The 17,627-nt window shown below is 37.7% G+C and overlaps 1 protein-coding gene across 2 annotated transcripts; it reads left to right on the forward strand.

Annotated features, from left to right (window-relative positions):
- The first annotated feature begins 2,355 nt into the window (after positions 1-2,355).
- Positions 2,356-17,416, forward strand: LOC111266263 (solute carrier family 23 member 1). Of its 2 annotated transcripts, none has more exons than XM_022843611.2 (13): positions 2,356-2,569; positions 3,491-3,637; positions 3,861-4,015; positions 4,289-4,466; positions 4,771-4,952; positions 8,404-8,521; positions 9,443-9,584; positions 9,807-9,890; positions 10,179-10,348; positions 10,759-10,864; positions 11,918-12,085; positions 12,306-12,365; positions 14,023-17,416. In XM_022843611.2, the coding sequence occupies exons 1-13, from the start codon at positions 2,528-2,530 to the stop codon at positions 14,328-14,330; spliced, it is 1,860 nt and encodes a 619-aa protein (XP_022699346.1). In that variant the 5' UTR covers positions 2,356-2,527; the 3' UTR covers positions 14,331-17,416. The 2 variants fall into 2 exon arrangements, with proteins under 2 accessions (XP_022699346.1, XP_022699352.1); XM_022843617.2 differs by having other exon boundaries at positions 3,506-3,637.
- The last annotated feature ends 211 nt before the right edge of the window (positions 17,417-17,627 follow it).

The following is a 17,627-nucleotide window of genomic DNA, read 5'->3' on the forward strand; positions in this document are numbered from 1 at the left end:
GAATAGGAAACAAATTAGTTTTGAAATCTGTATGTTGGTTTATTAAGTCATTGGAGAATGATCAAGGTAATGATAGTTGTAACGATATACAACGTTTAGTTACTCATTATGCTGCTAAGATCAACGTGTCTATACATTTGTTCAATAGGAATCGTTTTACCTGCAGCGTCCACAGACGACCGACCATCATTAAAAACCGAAAACCCTCGATATAAGTGCACGCATTCCCTTTGAGTCTATATTTGCTCTATTCACGTAGAAGCTCGCTGACTGAAACACTACAACGCTCAATAATAATCAGTCTCTTCATTTGCTCTGCTGGCCTTGACGATGCTTTTGTTCCATCACTCAGTGACTTCCTAAATGCCGACAGATATTTGGCTATTCCATACCGTAGCAATAACAACATGGATCTTTTTCGATCCATTGGTCGTGCAAACAGTGTCATCAGTAATAACGAAAGTAGATATAGAAGACAGCAGGGTTGCCGCTTTTTTACTTATTCTATGTGTAGATTCTTCTTCAGTTGTTCGGATTTCGATTGCGTCCTATTTCAAGCGAAAAATTCCGTGCAAACAATAAACTCATCCGTAACATCATCCGACTGTACCCTTCAACAAGTACCCCAAGGATATACCTACCCGGATGAAGGTAGCGTTGGATAGCTCGAACGTAAGTGCTATTATGCCTGAACATAGTCTGAATATTTCGGGTTACTCGTAATTTCGAAGTACACTGGCAGTTTTTACTCCAATTACATGTTTATCTACATTTACGGCTTTTCGACTTTTTACGTAGTTCATAGAGCGACAGCTGTGCAAACTGAGGTTCCGTGTGTTTCCGGTGTTCGGACACCTCGCCAGTATTCCTGCGCAACCTTTAAGCATCTATGAAAATCTGCTAGAAAATAAGCAATCCGCTTGATAATTTAATCGCAATAAGAAGCGTTTGGTATTTTACTCTGGCAAAGTTAAATTTTAACAAACCGGTTGTGAACGTCTGCATTCACTTTAATAAAAAAAAAAAAGAAGACTTATTATAAATGTGGTTAATTTTAGATTAGAGCACGAAAACTGTCCTGTCCTTTCATTTCCTGGTATAATTCGCATTACAGGCCATTTAATAAAAGCCTTTGTAGTTAAACTAAAGAGTCGTTGGTAAAAGAGACCGTAACTGCGTTTATCGCCCGTTAATAGCTGAAGGTGTCTGGCGGTTGGCGCCAAAAGTGAAGTATTTATGTTCCTGTTTGAAGGCCACTACTTCATACCAACGCGTTTTTGTCAAAAATATTTGTATCTTACTTGACGTACCAGGTGTTGTTGCAAGGTTGATCTTCGTAATTCATACTTACCTATTTCCTCAGCTTTCGTCCTAAGTATGCTGAACACAATGCTCTATTGCTTACTCCTTCCTTAGAAGCAAGCAAACATATCTTTATCCGTTAGTATGGCATGTAATGATTTTGTATTAGCGGTGAACCATAGGGAGGTAAAGGTCAATCCTGCTGTTCTTTAGTACTCGAAACACGTACCTGACAGTGATAAAGTCTGCTCAGCCATAATTAGACTCAAGCAGTAAACAGAGAATACGTTTCTAAACCTAATATTTCCTTTATTTAAAGCTTGCAAGTAAGGCGAAAAAATATTTTTGTCTAGCTATCTCTGTTCAACAGGTTAAAAATTCCTAGAAAGTGTTTGTTGAAGTATTTTTGCTAGATCAACTTTCGTTTCGCAGCCGAAGTGGTCAATATTCATAGTTAAGCATATTTTGTGTAATGGTAATCAAAGCTAGCTTTACATAAAGAAAATATTGTTCCCCTATAGAGTAACGAAGAGTGGCGATGCTGCTGTAGTCTGCGGTAGTAGTACTTGGTAGTCAATCTTTCAATGCAAGTAAGACGTTAACTTAAATATGATACGGGACGAAGCTAGTTACGTACTGGAGCCCATGCAAAAACTACTATTGAGTGAAAATATTTAACTGAATAACTGTAACTTAAAAACGACATTCTCTTTAGCCGACTCTATGTCGCCGCTCGAGATGATTCTGAGAGGCATACTGTGAAAAACGTGCATCTGAACTTAATGCAACATGCAGTGTATTCAGATTAATTAAGTTAGGAACGATGATGCTTGCACGTTAGCTTCAGTCTATTTCATTTGTTCTATTACGACGAGAAGAACCGCATTCAAAGAAATAGTTCCTTTAACCTAAATAGTAAAACGTATATCTCTCCAGGTGTAATTAACGTCTAGTATCTGTCGATCTGATACGTTCGTAGTGCTGGTAAATGGTTTATGAGGGGGGCGTAGAAACGAGGGTAAACATGCGGAAGAATATGTACAGGTAGCCGATATCTACCTGGGCCAGTTTGTGGTGATTTTTTCGGCCTGTCGAGTGTGACTACGTCGGTTATAAGAAATGTGTATGTAATAGAGACGGATCAGACCGAGAGTTAAGAGCACACTTTTAAAGTATAAGGAGCTTCGTATTCGAATAGGCAACGGCCTCTCTTTCACGGGAGATCATGCATGCGGAGGCTCATAAAGATGCCAGCGACATCAAAGAGGTATGGTGTCTATTAATATTATTTTAATAGAAATAATAATTATTATTATCGCAGTGATTATAAGGTTACTTCACACAAATAGTGTACGCGCGTGTAGCAAGCTTTAATAATAACTTCCTTTGGTTCAGCATCTACATTTGTTTTGATTATAATGTAACGGAAGTAAGTTTATATATGTTAACAGTACATTGATAAGTCTACTGCGGTGGTACTTAAGATTTCACGGATCCAAAGAGTTCAATTTTGCTACCTAGCTTTGCATAAAACTCTCTAGGAATCGGACTCAATGTACATACTATAGTTTGTCAAAGCTGCGAGCATTTTTTAATTAGAGTTTTCCTACGGGATTTTCTTAATACAGTAATGTACTGCCTAAATTTCAAATGCTAGATTAAATGTACAGAGTAATTCAATTGTTTATATCTTAACGGACGATCATTGCAGTCAATGTTTATGCCGTATAAATTTATTATATTATATGAGAAAGCAGTAAAGGGCTGATACGTACAAAAATTGTACAGCAAGGCTCATCACAGGCTAGCTTGACGTACATATATATATATACAGAGAGTATGCAGTATTTGCACGTATATATATATATATATATATATATATATACGTGCAATACGTGCAATATATATATATATATACGTATTTATATATGTATATATAAATAAGGTAAACTGAAATTAGTAAATGAAAGTTGCGGGTAAGCTTTTCCTTTTAAACCAAAATTGCTTCTTGCCTCGGAAGAACCGCCGGAAAGACTCGAGCTTCGTTAATATCACACATAAGCGTATCATCATATCCTTCATATGTCATTAATATAAAGTCCTACGTGTAATCATAAACTACATTGAAACGTGTTGCGATAAGGCTTTTTACAAACAGAATTTTATGATTGCTTGGTACACCTTATAGAATGTATCGCTTCAGAATCAGTTGGGGAAGATCGATGAAGAGGAAGGGATGATCTCTCGAGGCAACAAGGTTCACAAGGATGATCTGCTCTACGGCCTTGAAGATTCGCCACCGTGGTATCTTTCCGCTCTGCTTGGATTTCAGCAGGTGACAGGCAGGGACGGATTTGAACGGATTGGAAAAGTCCAATCGAAAATGCACAGTTTCTTTATAAAATTACCTTTTATGTCTTAAAAGGAATATTTCTACTAGCGCTGCTGGTACTACTATTAACGCCTTACGAATTACGTTTATTACTTTATTATCGTTAGTTAGTATTTTTGTGAAAGCACTATGTATATGTGGTCATTGTTTTATGTTTTGTGCATAGTACTTAATTGCATCGTCGGGATCATTGAGTTATCCGTTTATGTTGGCACCTGCAATATGTATGAGAGATTCAGATCCAGCAAGAGGCTACCTCATATCAACTATCTTCTTCATCTCTGGCATTACTACAATTTTTCAGACAACCTTCGGTATCAGGTACAGACGATCAACATTATTCTTTTATGTCTATATATTTCGAACCCTTCAACAAGTCCCTTCGAAACATCACTCGCGGAAAAGTTTGGAAAAATTTATGCATAACCTCTTTGAGCATCATCGAATTACGTAACTCGTATAATATAACACGTTGTACTCATAGAAGAGATAGTATCGTTGGCATAACGCCTAAACCGCATTGTAAGATTATATTAAAAGTATTTAGCATAGTATAATGAATTCTAGTGATTGCTGAGACGTACGTATTTTCAGACTGCCAATTGTGCAGGGCTGTTCGGTAACGTTCCTAGTGCCCATCGTCGCAATCATGTCTCTGCCTGAGTGGAAATGCCCCACTGAGGAACAAATAATTGCCGCTCGTTTAAACAACTCTACCGGACCTGTAACCGATGACGAATGGTCACTTCTATGGCAAACACGAATTCGAGAAGTGCGTTATATGATAGTGTATCTGACTTGAGCTACTAAATAGAATCATTCATTTCCAGCCAGTACCCATGTTTCACTCTAGTGATTTTCCGAGAAGATGGTAATCACTTATTAAATATTCATTATGGGGCTAAGTCTATATGTGTTATTGGTAAAACAATAACAAATTAAACGTAGAGTTTTCTTGATTATGGCTTTAAGTTTTCTAAAGTTAATTACCGTTGAAAAAACGCTATGTGTCAGATTATTCTTGTTGATCAATAATAGAATTGAATACGCAGTCGTATTTTTTTTTTGCCTTGCAGATCAGTGGTGCAATTATGATTGCATCAGTTTTTGAGGTACTGCTCGGGGCTACGGGCATAGTGGGTTCGATTTTAAAATGGGTTACACCGCTGGGAATCGCGCCGACAATCGCGCTTATTGGTCTGTTTCTTTTTGAAGAGGCCGCAACGCTCTGCTCGAAGAACTGGGCTGTTTCTATAATGTACGTACGTTCTTAACAACCAATGAAATGTGTGTATACTATTGTTTTTATGATGCATTTAGAACAACCTCGATGCTTATATGTGTGTTACAGTGAGAGAGGTAGAATGGTAGCGATATATATAGGGCTGCGAAGTTCGCTTCTCTTCGAACTTCTTATCATCGTTTGTCCATATCGCAAAACTTTGCTTATGTTCAGGCTTTGAACGAAGTGTACAGTTTATTTCTACATTGCATTTCACTGGTTTTCCTAAAATCAAGTTTCTCTCTGATTTCAATTGATTTTAACTAATATTCTTTATTACCATGTTTTCCTTAAGAGTTGTTTTTTCATGAAATCTTAAAACTCGCACTTAAATAAGTTAGATTTTTTTAAGCCCTAAGCTCTAGATAAAACTGGGCGGTACGGCTAAAACAGTAACGATAAAATTTTTGAAAGCAGAAAAGAGCGCTTGGCTATTTGGCAATAAAGCGTTGATAAGCATGCTGTAAATAAATACCAAATAACGTGATAGAGCCTAGATACATGGTGCCAACGTAACGGCTTGGTGTCCAAACCTGCGACTGGAAAAAACTCGAAATAGCTGCGTCAAGTTCCGTTACCTTATCTAAGGCCTTCTACAACTTATATAAATAAATTACATATACGATATTTGGAGTAATTTGAAACATTTTCGTGAGGATCGTTTTTAATAGTGGGTATGCATTAACCCGCTATTACCGAACAAGTGCCTCCGAACAAATGCAGTTCATTTGCGAGAAAAAAAAACATAAGGTCATCATGAGAGAAACAAAGAGCTAGTGTCCAGAATATAAGCGAAGACCCTTGCCCCTAATTCTATATATAACATAAACGTTCTTGATCGCTAGAAACCAGATTTACATTGACAACCTTCAACCCGCTTTTGAAAGAGCTTCTATTTAACAAAACTAAAAATTCATAATTGGGATCTAAATAAATGGATTAAAATGACAATCGTCTTCAAAGTCGGCACAAATTAACTGTTTTCGGTAGGTTGTATAGATAAACCTAACAGTTTTTTAGTACCTTTGTCATTTAAACCTTTCCTTTTTTAAGCCTTAGAAGCAGCGTATGAATAGCTGGCATATATATAAGATTAGGGTGTTCTGTATGAAATGTTAGATGGTATTTTCGGTATAGTTATTTTCTATATCTCTTATTATTTGTCACTTTTTTTGGATAGTGACATTTTGCTGCTACGGCGAGGCGTTGAGGTACTAGAGTTTACCCAGATAGAGAGCCTTAAAAAGCAGTTTTGAGATGTTCAGGCTTAATTTTTGTGCAAAAATCTCCGAGATTTTGAAGTGATATGCGAAAGCTACGCCTATAGTAGGTCATAAAAACTACGGTGCCCTTTTGCCGATATTAGGTCGACACTTGTTGTGCGATATCTTGATTGCCTAATGTTTAGTTCGCCCGTCCTATCCAGTCATTAAGTTTACATTTGGGCCTTAACTTACGACGCAAGGCTCATGAAGCTTTACCGAATAACCGAACTATTAAAAAAAAGGCTGTACTATATTAGTAGAACACCACGAGCCATTGCAGCTGTACATTTGCTTGAAGCATTACTACATCCCTTCAGTTATACCTACTTATTAATGCGGTTGTCTGTGATTATTATAGAATGGACATTTCAGTCAGAATTCACAATTATACAGAACAATGAATCATTCTTATAACTTTAAAGCAAAGAAATAACCGTCTGCATAGAACCTAACCGAAATCATGCCGCATTTCAATTTTTTGCCCTATTACTTTGAGCAAAGTGAACAAGTGTGGCATTTTTATATACACTAACTCGGAGTTAAGATGAGGGCGCTTCGATATGGATCGATTTTCGTAAATATCAACACCTCGTTATGCACCTTCGCAGATGCCCTCATGAGACGTACCTCGGAATTTAAAATTCCCGTACTGGAATTCTCAAAACCAACGGCTCTAAATGGGTACTTTTCTTCTTCTAGAGATTTTACGCAATGGCAAGTCAATACCGAGCTGTACTTCCAATAGAGGCCTTACATCCGTAAACTACTTGAAATCGCCGACGCTTAACGCGTCATTTCATTCCAATTGCTAAAAGCCTGAGTGATCGTACCCGAGTCGACGGTCTCAAACTTCAAAGATTACAAAATGCGCCTCGAACACAGCACAGTGCCGTAAAACGTCGCACCATTATAAACTACGAAATTTAGTTTCTAACATCACAGACTGAACTATACGATGGCACATTTTAGCTGAACATTTTTTTATACGTTTTTCTCTGGCTGTATCTAAACAAAAACATAAATTTCAACGAAGTTTTTGCATGTGCTGGAAACATCCTTCCTGGCGGTCCATAATTATTATATAAAAATATAGCTACTGCCTACCATAATAGTAGCTCAGATAGAAAATACTAACTACTCATTTTTAAAATACTTATCTCTTCAATCTGCAGGTAGGTTTATTAGTAACCGTGCGTCAAACGATATGTGTGTAAACTCGGCAAGATGTCGCTCAAACACACTATATACAAAAAAAATTCAACGGACTTAAATTTTCACTTTATTTCATCAACGTCTTTTTTTTAATATTTCCGAAATTGCCTAAAAGTTGGAAATAATATAGCACGTTGTTTTTGGCACGAAAATGAAATTCTCCAGTTTGTCAGAGGTTTGTCTAGCAAAACAAATAAGACAGTAGAGGATCTTCGTTCAACCTCTAGAAAACAATGCTCTGTTATAATGGGTTTATTGCTTAATTGCAGCGAATTGGTTATTTTTGACGATTTTTTCTTGAGCGAACTTCTACTAAGATAACAAGCCTTCTCTTCTGCTCGAAATCAAGGTCTCCGTTATGGTCGGCTTTCATAAAATTTTTGAGAATTTCTTTTATAAGGCAAACTGGAAGATTCTCATCAATGTTTGAATTAAAAGAACTCGAAAATATGACCTATATATGGATTTTTAGGAGAAGAACATAGTATTTTAAGAACTTTTTGCGTCTTTTGTCCCTTCTAAACCTTTTGGTAAATTTGAGCCCTTTCATCTTTGAGTTTTTTAATTTAATATAGTCTATTGGAAGTATTGTGTGTTTTACGTACCGTATTTGACCGATATTTTAATAAATTTCTGCTTAACCTATGGTTACTACTAAAATGTTGTTTGCGGATTAAATAGGGAGTATATAGAAAATGACTTTTGAACTATTGGATTTTTGATCGCTGTGAATGATCGTTATACTAAATAAATACGGCTGACCCTTATAGGACATGCAGAAGATTTTTTGAGCTACATAAGGTATATATCGGCAACCATTTAATTGCTTACCGATGGCGTATATTGATTTAATCATCATTGAGCTATATATATATATATATATATAGGCACAACACAGGTGCAAAAAAAATTGCGAAACGAAATTGATTTTATTGTAATTAATCGTACAGGGCTATCGTGTTGATGACCCTGTTCTCACAGTACCTGACGAACGTAGAATGCCTGCTACCGTCTGTTAATAAAAATGGACTTACAATGAAACGCGTGGCCATCTTTAAAATATTTCCGGTGAGTCTCTATTGCAATACATTATAACAATTAGCCCTAACAAAAGGTTTTACATAATTAAATGAACATTTAATGTTAAACTCAGGCATTGCCCATCGTTTCGAAAATGCGCATTGCACGCTAAGATAGATTGATTTCATTATATAGTACAATCCTCAACTGTAATATAAGCAATAATGGAATACGTGGGAATATCAGTTAATACGAAAGCACTCAACGACGGCCTTTTAGGCTATTTGTGTAACAATCTGTCCTAGGTCCCTCCAACAACTTGTTCCGCCTGACCGCTCAGTGTGCCGCTTGAACCCTGCTAAATACTATTGACCGCAATTAGTGTGTACATTATAAGTAACCACAATAAGCCCCAACTTTTATAAACTTAATCAACGCAATTAGTCGACAGGAAGCGTATCAGAATCCTAGATTATATTTTGTTTGTGACATTCTAACTTGCAAGCTGAATTCGGACCACCTATAATATTTCAGCCAAACTTATCCTGAATGCTACCTTTTTCTTCCTGCTTGTTGGTATTCAAATATCTGTTTAAAAATGAATAATTTTATGGGAAAAAATCCTCTAAAAAATCAAACTCTATTAGTGATTCATTGAATTGTGTCGCATTATATTTCTACATTTTATACTCTGTTCGCTTTTGCTATCGATATTTTTTGAGATAATAACTTCAGATCCCAAGCTAGATTTCACGACAATTTGACTTACTTACTTACCTGATTTTTAATATTAAAGTATGTTAGAAAAAGTATGTGCTCTGAAGCCAGTCTTTTCTTCATAGAATTGAACCCCATCGCGCATTAAGCAATTTTACCCATGATGGGACTTGAGCCTTTACAGAAGAAATTCACTAACGTGGATTAATGAGTCTTCAACTAGAGCTCGTACCTATATTTTTCCTTTTTTAGATATTAATGGCTTTAGCCGTATCCTGGGCAATCTGTGCGATTTTTACCTTGACTGATTACTTCGGACCCACGAATTTGGCCCGCACCGATCTCCGCGTAAACATTATCAGAGACAGCGCTTGGATACGACTGCCTTATCCTGGTTGGTACTCAACTGCAGGGGAACGACATATTGTCGTTATAGAATTATTTCGTCGGACGTTATAGCTATAGTATTATGATGCCGATGTATGTGCTGTGCCCTATATATTGCCGAACGTCTACATGCGCTAGGGGCAGTGAAACAATATAATTGTCAAGACAGATCAAGAACGTCGAGAATAAGCTGTTTCCATTTATAGTGACAATATTTCCTATTATGTAGCCCAATTCGGAGGTCCTACTTTCACAGTGGGGGCTGTAATTGGAATGTTATCAGCCATCCTAGGGTCTATCGTTGAGTCAATTGGTAAGTGATCGTTTAAGAACCTAAAGATATTTAATTTTATATCTTTATCATTGCGTATATATGCATATATGTGCAGCTAATTACTCTAGAGCCAGATGAGCGGTACGAGAGATGATCTGATTCATTTGTGAACCACACTACGGTTTATCAATGCTAAAAAAAAAAAAAAATCTATTATTCTGCTGTTATTGTGAGCACTCATCTGCTAGTTCAACGTATGATATCATTCAATTCACTGAATCATTTTCAATATATGGATTACCATTGTTCATTTTTTTCATATGCCAGGCGACTACCTGGCCTGCGCTTCCCTGGCCCGAGCTCCACCGCCCCCTAAGCATGCCATAAATCGCGGCATCATGTCCGAAGGCGTGGGTTGTATTTTAGCTGGAGTGTTCGGGGCTGGCTGTGGACTCACCTCCTATTCTGGAAATATCTCAATTATTGCATTAACTAAAGTGCGTTAATTTTTATTTTTTTGCTTATGTTTATACGAGTGTAGCATTAGGCTTAATCACAAGTGTCTAGGAAACAAGGCTGATTAGCTGCATCCAAGGAGATTCAAGGAGTGATCAAATTATATTTTCAGGTGCGCAAGCAGCAATAACCTCAGTGGACATTTTCAAAAATATCCTTCAAAGCACCGCCTCTCAAGATTTCTCTAACAGTGCTTTATTATATTATAAATAATGCTTTTCTATTAAGCTTCAACCAGATGTCTATTAGATCGTTAGTTAAAGATAACTAGTCAAAAAAATTGAGATTTGAGTCGGCAATTTTTTATTTCTAGGATAATTTTCTGGCTCCGGTATGGGCTGTCTTCACATAAATAGTTGTATCTATCGTTCGCCCCCTGTTTATGCTATAGGTCGCGTGTCGTTCAGTTATCAATTGGGCAGCTGTCTACATGATTATGTTCGGCATCGTTGGGAAAGTGGGAGCAACATTTGCTACTATTCCCGACCCAGTTATCGGTATGTATCGATATGTAAGCAACACTGGACACATCTCAGAAGCGAGTTGTACAGAAGCTATTTTTTACATAAAGAATAAAGAAAAAGCACTATCGTTCAGTATTTTAATATCGTTTGACGCACAAAAGAAGACGTATGCCTTGATTATAGACTTTGTCCGTCACCATCAAGTGCAAACGCCTGCTTTTTCCCCGATAACTTCCTCTTCTGGAGAGTGAACCTGGTAGTAATTCTGCTGTCGTCATTGTGATCAATCTCTCAGTCAGTGAGCATACGGATCAGAAATTATAACAAACAAAGTGAATCTACTGCTTGCGTCGACGAATCCACCATCATGTGGAGGATGTAGCAGCCGCCACGTCCAAATGAGTCAGCATTCTCGATTAATATTGCTTATAAACGACTTGTCTTCAATTAACTTGTTCTTCCTTTCTTGAAAAACGAAAACTTACTCTCGTCAGGGTTAAGCTTGTACGGGCACATACCGATACATAATGCATATATATATATATATATATATACACATTAGGGAGGCACATAAAAGAAAACAGTTTTTCTTCGTATATGGCACGCCTTGTGAATTCGGGACAAGCCAGACACCGTCATTATTAACAGAATCTCAACTCCATAGATTTCCTGACGAACAAACAAAAAACCTTTGGCATGGCTGGCATCGTCTCTGGATGGCTAGTACGCTGCTTATTTATAATAATAATAATAATAATGAGCGTAAACACATAGCATGGACGTCGGTGCACGAATTGCACGTCGGACCATTTCCCAATGATCAGTAAAGCTGTCCTCGCCTTATAGTCCAGACCCGAAAAACGAAAAAAAAAAAAAGATGCTGTTCTAAACGCTGTTGTGTATTGTTACTCATGAAATAGTGTGACGTATGTTGCTGGTTAGAAATGTTTTCAAAATGTCTCGGATAACCTTTTCGATCATATATATATATATATATATATATCCTTTCATTGATAATTGGGGCGATAATTGTTGTTTATTTTTTCTTTGCTTATGCCCGCTTACGACCCGCTGCCTACTATACAGGCGGTGTATTTGTGGTAATGTTTTCATTGATCGCTGGAGTTGGTATTTCTTCCGCCCGGAAAGTAGATTTGACATCTTCTCGGAACCTGTTTATTCTCGGAGTGTCACTTTTTGGCGGAATTATGGTAGCTCACTGGGCGCGAAAACATTCGGACGCAATAAAAACCGGTACGAGACACGTCAGACTTCAGACTGATTCTCTAGTATGTAAATTCCATTTTAGCTTAGTGTTTGTTAGCCATATCCTATAGGTGCAATCAGAAATTAATCCAAATGGGCCTGAGGCCGACAGGTACATAATTTTATGACCCTGACAATTTCTCACTGTCAAATTATTATTAAAAAACGAGTCAAAAATAAATGGAATACATTATCGATCTGACCGCAGGTAATGAAATGCTTGACCAAACAATTACTATCCTGTTTTCCACGTCGATGTTTGTAGGGGGTAAGTGTGTTACAGTACACAAATCGGTCATTTAATTAACGATTCATAAAATTGTGTCGTTATCAGTATAAACAAAGTGACAGTACAATATATACAAGTATTATCTAGATTGGAAAGCGATACGTGCGAGTAACACGAGATTGAAACAGATGGTCCGACTACTGTTATTCAATCTACATACGCAATCAATATACTAAACGAAGGATATGAAGAACTAATTATTATCTGTAGACTAACTAACGGGGCCTGCGAGAAACCTATTTGCGCAAAGGCCAAAACATTGAGTCCTTTTACATTCGGGATGAAATCGCTTCTCAGACCCTAAGTTACCTGCCGCGCTAATCAGAAGCTGTGTATGTTGAGTACATTTGTAAATTATTAAGAATAACGGTCTCGAGAAATGGTACGATGTATTTTGCATTTGCTTTTTTTTAAACTGTACTTTTTTGTGACTATTAATGTTAACAACAGAAAGGTCCTCATTAGCGGAGTCTATAGAATTTCTCTATATTTGCAGAAAAGTTCAATTTTTCGACGAATTCACGACCCTTCTGTCTTCGTTAGCCTGTGTTGCTGCTAAACAAGACGGATGAACAGTCAAGAGCCGATCTAGAAACTTGAAAGAATGGAAGTTGTTTAAAAGTAATCTCAAGTTACGGGTATACAACGAGCACTTTCACATGAATTTGATGTAGTTAACGTGCAAATACTCCAAGAGTTATAGTTCCCTCAACACTTAACGTATGATAATCACTAGAACAAGGATTTTGTCCAATACGTTATACTGAATCTACTGGCTTCAGCTGCGTTTTTACTAATTTATAGAGTGTAAAATTTCACGTTATATGTCCGCCTATAATGTTATAAAAACCCCTACGTAAGCAGTGTGTGGAGGTGAATATTGTTCTGAAATCTTCACATATCCTAACGTTCGTAATCAGACAGAGAGGGTCTGAGCTACGATTCGAAAAGAGAAAGTTACGCTCGCGGAATGTTAGAACTTTCCAAGTCACTCGCACGAAACCGCACGAAGCCAATAATACAATAGGAACTGGGGCAAGAAACGACTTTTCCCCTACGGGGCTTTTATATTGCCGACTTTCGAATAGGTGTGACGTATCGTTGGGCCGCCAACTGGTTTCATCATGTCATTGTTTTTCCCAGAAACTTTGAATAAAGCAGACCCTTCATGTCTTGCCAAATCCTCCGCGATGTCGATGTGAACAGTTGGGCAAATTAAGCCATTCTTCTCGTGCGGAAAATCGGCACACAATGCACTGTCTTCCCACCTGAAAGGTCTTCTTCAGTGGACGCGTGCGTCGCGCTAACAGTGCATCATGGTTTGCTTTATGCGGTCGTCTGAAGCGCCGTTTGAGATAGAAAGCAATAATGGATACATAGTTTTTCTCAGAGAAAATCACAACTAGGGAACCTAGGCTAAATGCGGATAGAACATAAAAATAAGGAGCATGCCAACTGGGCTAAGTGAGACTTTCTAAGATTTACATTACAACGCTACGTATCTCTGTGTTAAGTTAAGACAATTTGCAGAGTTTCACTAATTATTGATTTAATTAGCAAAGTTCATATATGCTAGTTTTTAATGGGTTTATTACTTGGCTTACTACAGTTGTTACTGAATTCACTGACAATCCAGGTAGCCTCGGCATCTTCTTGGACAACACTATTCCGGGAACTTTAGCAGAACGCGGATTGATTGAAGATCATTATCATCATCAAAAGGAGCCAAATCTCGCCTGTTATGGAATGCCGTTCCTAGGGCAACATTTCGAAAGACTGCCGTTCCTGCCCTTCAGTCCCTCATACACAAAGAATCCTATTCCAGGACTCATTCGAAGTATCTCACGACAGAGCAGACGCTCTAACTGCGGTGCCACTCAGTCGCCAAAAGTCGCAGGCCCGAACGGGTTAAGCGGCAAAGAAATGGGTGAAGGTCAACTGTGAAATTAAACAAGATGAATATTAACAGGTGCGAAGCGACAAAATTATAAATGTATTTACCAAATATATGATTTTGCAAAGAGCGGTTGAATACAATTTGAAAACAACAACAAAAGCGGCTTTCCGTGTACGATGAACTTGGTGCGCACCTGTCTGCTGTATTCATTCTATCCATAGAAGAGGAGCAGAGCGCTTCTTCAGTTTAGACAAGCTTGTAACACAGAATAATTTTCTATACTCAAGATACATTATGGAGTTCTGTGTTATTAGCAGAATTTCAAACAGCAAAGATAAGAGCTGGGGTAATTGTATGCTAGATTCATTCTGATAGTGGCGGCAACGGGCAACGAAGGTCTCTGCCGAGAACTGGACAGGCTTAAGTTTCTTTCAACAATCAATCCAATATTGGCTTTGATTTTCATAAATCGGGGCTTGAATCAATATCACCTCTATTCTAAATACGATCAATTGTCATTTGCATAAAAACAGTAGATAGAATCTGCCTATAGGAAGGTTCTATCATTTGATATAGCGAGCTACGAGCACATATATAAATTATTGTCTAAAAATAAGGCGCATATTAGGCAAATATTCGTTGTATATAGAAGTTCTGTTTGTACTATGTGTGTTTGTTTATTCCAATTCATTTCAAATCTGGTTTTTATGCCATTTGCTCTAATATTCCTATCAAGAAAACCAATAGAATGAAGAACAAATAAATCTGTAGTAGTATAAAAAAAAAACACACGCGTGCACGAACTTTGTTCGATCGGAGAACCGTTTGATTACCCGTATAGATGCCCTGCTAACGTAAGTTCTTTCGCGTCTAGCCTGTACAGAACGATTGCATGTATATAAATGATTTGCGATCCATGTGCGGCTCGAGGGACGTCACCATATATATATATATATATATATATATATATATATATATAAACAGTACAGGGACACATTTATACGAAATGAAATATCTGTGTTTTAACTAAACGAAAGAAGCCAATATCATAAGCAAGTGCTAACTATACGCATCTGTTACTCCATGTTATTATAATTGTTCTCTGGGCGCATAGGTAGAGACTTCGTAAAGAAAAATGGCAACGAAAGAAAATTTCAAAAAAAAATAGTGAGATAGATGAGTGAATGGATGGACGATAGCACCAAACAACCGTTGTTGCCGCCATCGCAGTGGTCGCACGATAGGGAAGACCAATATAGTCTAACAGGCAGCTTTTTTCGCCTGTGTTTCTTTTTCTTCGAGAAGCTATGCGTACTCGATTTTTGTGCCATGTGTCGGGCAACGTCAGACTAAATAACAACGTAATTTGCATAAGCGAAACGGTCCAGCGGCGGTTGGACTTTATCTAAACGGCGAAAACATTATTTGAGATATGCATGCATGCATTAGCGAGTACTCCCCATAGAAGCGAGTCTCAAAAACTTCAAAGAAGATATGGTGGCGAAAAAACCGATGGCTGACTAGTTGTGGCAGGGCCGGATAACAGGCGAGACCGACTACCGGCAGCCGCTTGATAGCCGTAGCGTCGCACTCTCCAACGAAGAACGTCAGCCATCGCGAAGAAATCGATGCGAGAGGCTCGGTTTTAATTCCTCTTTCGACGCTGTTCCGAAGAAGGACTTCAATTGAAAGATTTTTTCATTTGCTAATAATTCTCATTGAAAAACTCGAGATGTCACTATTAAAATGAGTAGAAAATTGTTAGTATTATTACGAACTGTATATGCGTAAATACGATTATAATAACTTTCAATTCAGTGAATTAGAAGAAAGACCAATAAGCGTTTATGTAATACAAAAATAGCGACACAATCGCCTCAAAATGCTTTTTTTTTTTTTTTTTTTTTGGATGGGGTTTAACTCACTTTATAAATGTGCGAGCAAACATTTGGCGATGTGTACCATGTACCTTGTGTGGAGATCGATCCTTTCAACATAAATTATTTCATTTTACACACAAGGAATAGTTGTGTCATGCTAACGCGGGCTTCCTTGGATGACATTCTTAAAAACTAAAAAAAGATCGTCAGTACAAACGTCGTTGTGTGAACCATACGTATATGAGGCAGAAAAGTGGCCAGTACCTTTTGCCAACAGATTTTATTGCGTGCTTTGTTGTGGGATAGCCTAATCATTATGGATCAATAAATTCATTTTTACACAAATGTAGATTTTTCTCATAAACGAAATAAAGTAACCTCTATTTTCTTGTTATGGTAGACTCAAAAGACGTGCCCGTATATTACCACTGTGAACTAGATTGTCCAAAAGATGTGAACATTCCCTGGAGCTAGCTGCAGTCTAGCGGTTATTTTAGAGAAAAAATAATGACAAACATTTTAGTTTTGTCAGAGCTACGTTTTGTACTCAACAAGTTGCGTCTACTTTCCTCACACGTCACATGGATCACGTACCCAGACGGTGAGGAAACGACGTTAACAGCGAGTTTTGGCTGCTGATCGCAAACAGATCCGTAGCTAGATTTTTACGGTAGACACCGCTAAACCGGTAACTACTGACAATGTGACACTAAGTTGATTTGCTCAAGTAGCAATTGGTATTTAATGGAGCTACACGTTCTTTTGGTCCTACAGTTCATTCTGTCAATAGAATGAACCTAATGTTAACAAGAACTTATCGTTCGGTCCGTTAAAGACGAACATGATCGATGAACAGCTATAAAGAATATAGTGTTGTCCATTGTGTCATCTGCTATGAACGCTACTACGTGAAAATCTAGACGCATTTAGTAGTATATACAGCCGCCGCCGCCGCCAATAAGCAGATTGTCTTTCCGTCTTCACTTTTCGATGTAGTTTCTTCAATATTGACAGTAGCAAAGGACAGGAACTATAACACATCTGTCGGCCGTCATAGTGGGCCTATAAGAAAATGGCCAGCAGCGCCGTGTCCGTCTTACCCAAGTCCGGAATGAGAAACGCAGAAGCGTAGTTCTATCGGTGGAAGCGGAATATTCTTTTAACGATTTTAATTGGCATCGACGCGACTATCTCACAAATACCGAATCACGAAATAAACGAGAAAATAAAGCTGAATAATAATATCAAATATACACCTTGTATAATGTCTTCTCTGATGCCCAATAAAATAAGTTAATTGTGCCTTTTTTTTTTTTTCGAAAATTTCGATTCAAAAAGACGTTGAGCTAAATTGCTTACTCGTGTTCTGTCCCTATGCGAAGACCATTTGCTATTAATGGCCACACATAGTGAAATTAACTCGAGTACTGGATACGATAATTCATTCTTAAGAGTAAGTCCATT

The sequence above is a fragment of the Varroa jacobsoni genome, unplaced genomic scaffold, assembly GCF_002532875.2.
Source record: "Varroa jacobsoni isolate VJ856 unplaced genomic scaffold, vjacob_1.0 scaffold_112, whole genome shotgun sequence".
Lineage (NCBI taxonomy): Eukaryota > Metazoa > Arthropoda > Arachnida > Mesostigmata > Varroidae > Varroa > Varroa jacobsoni.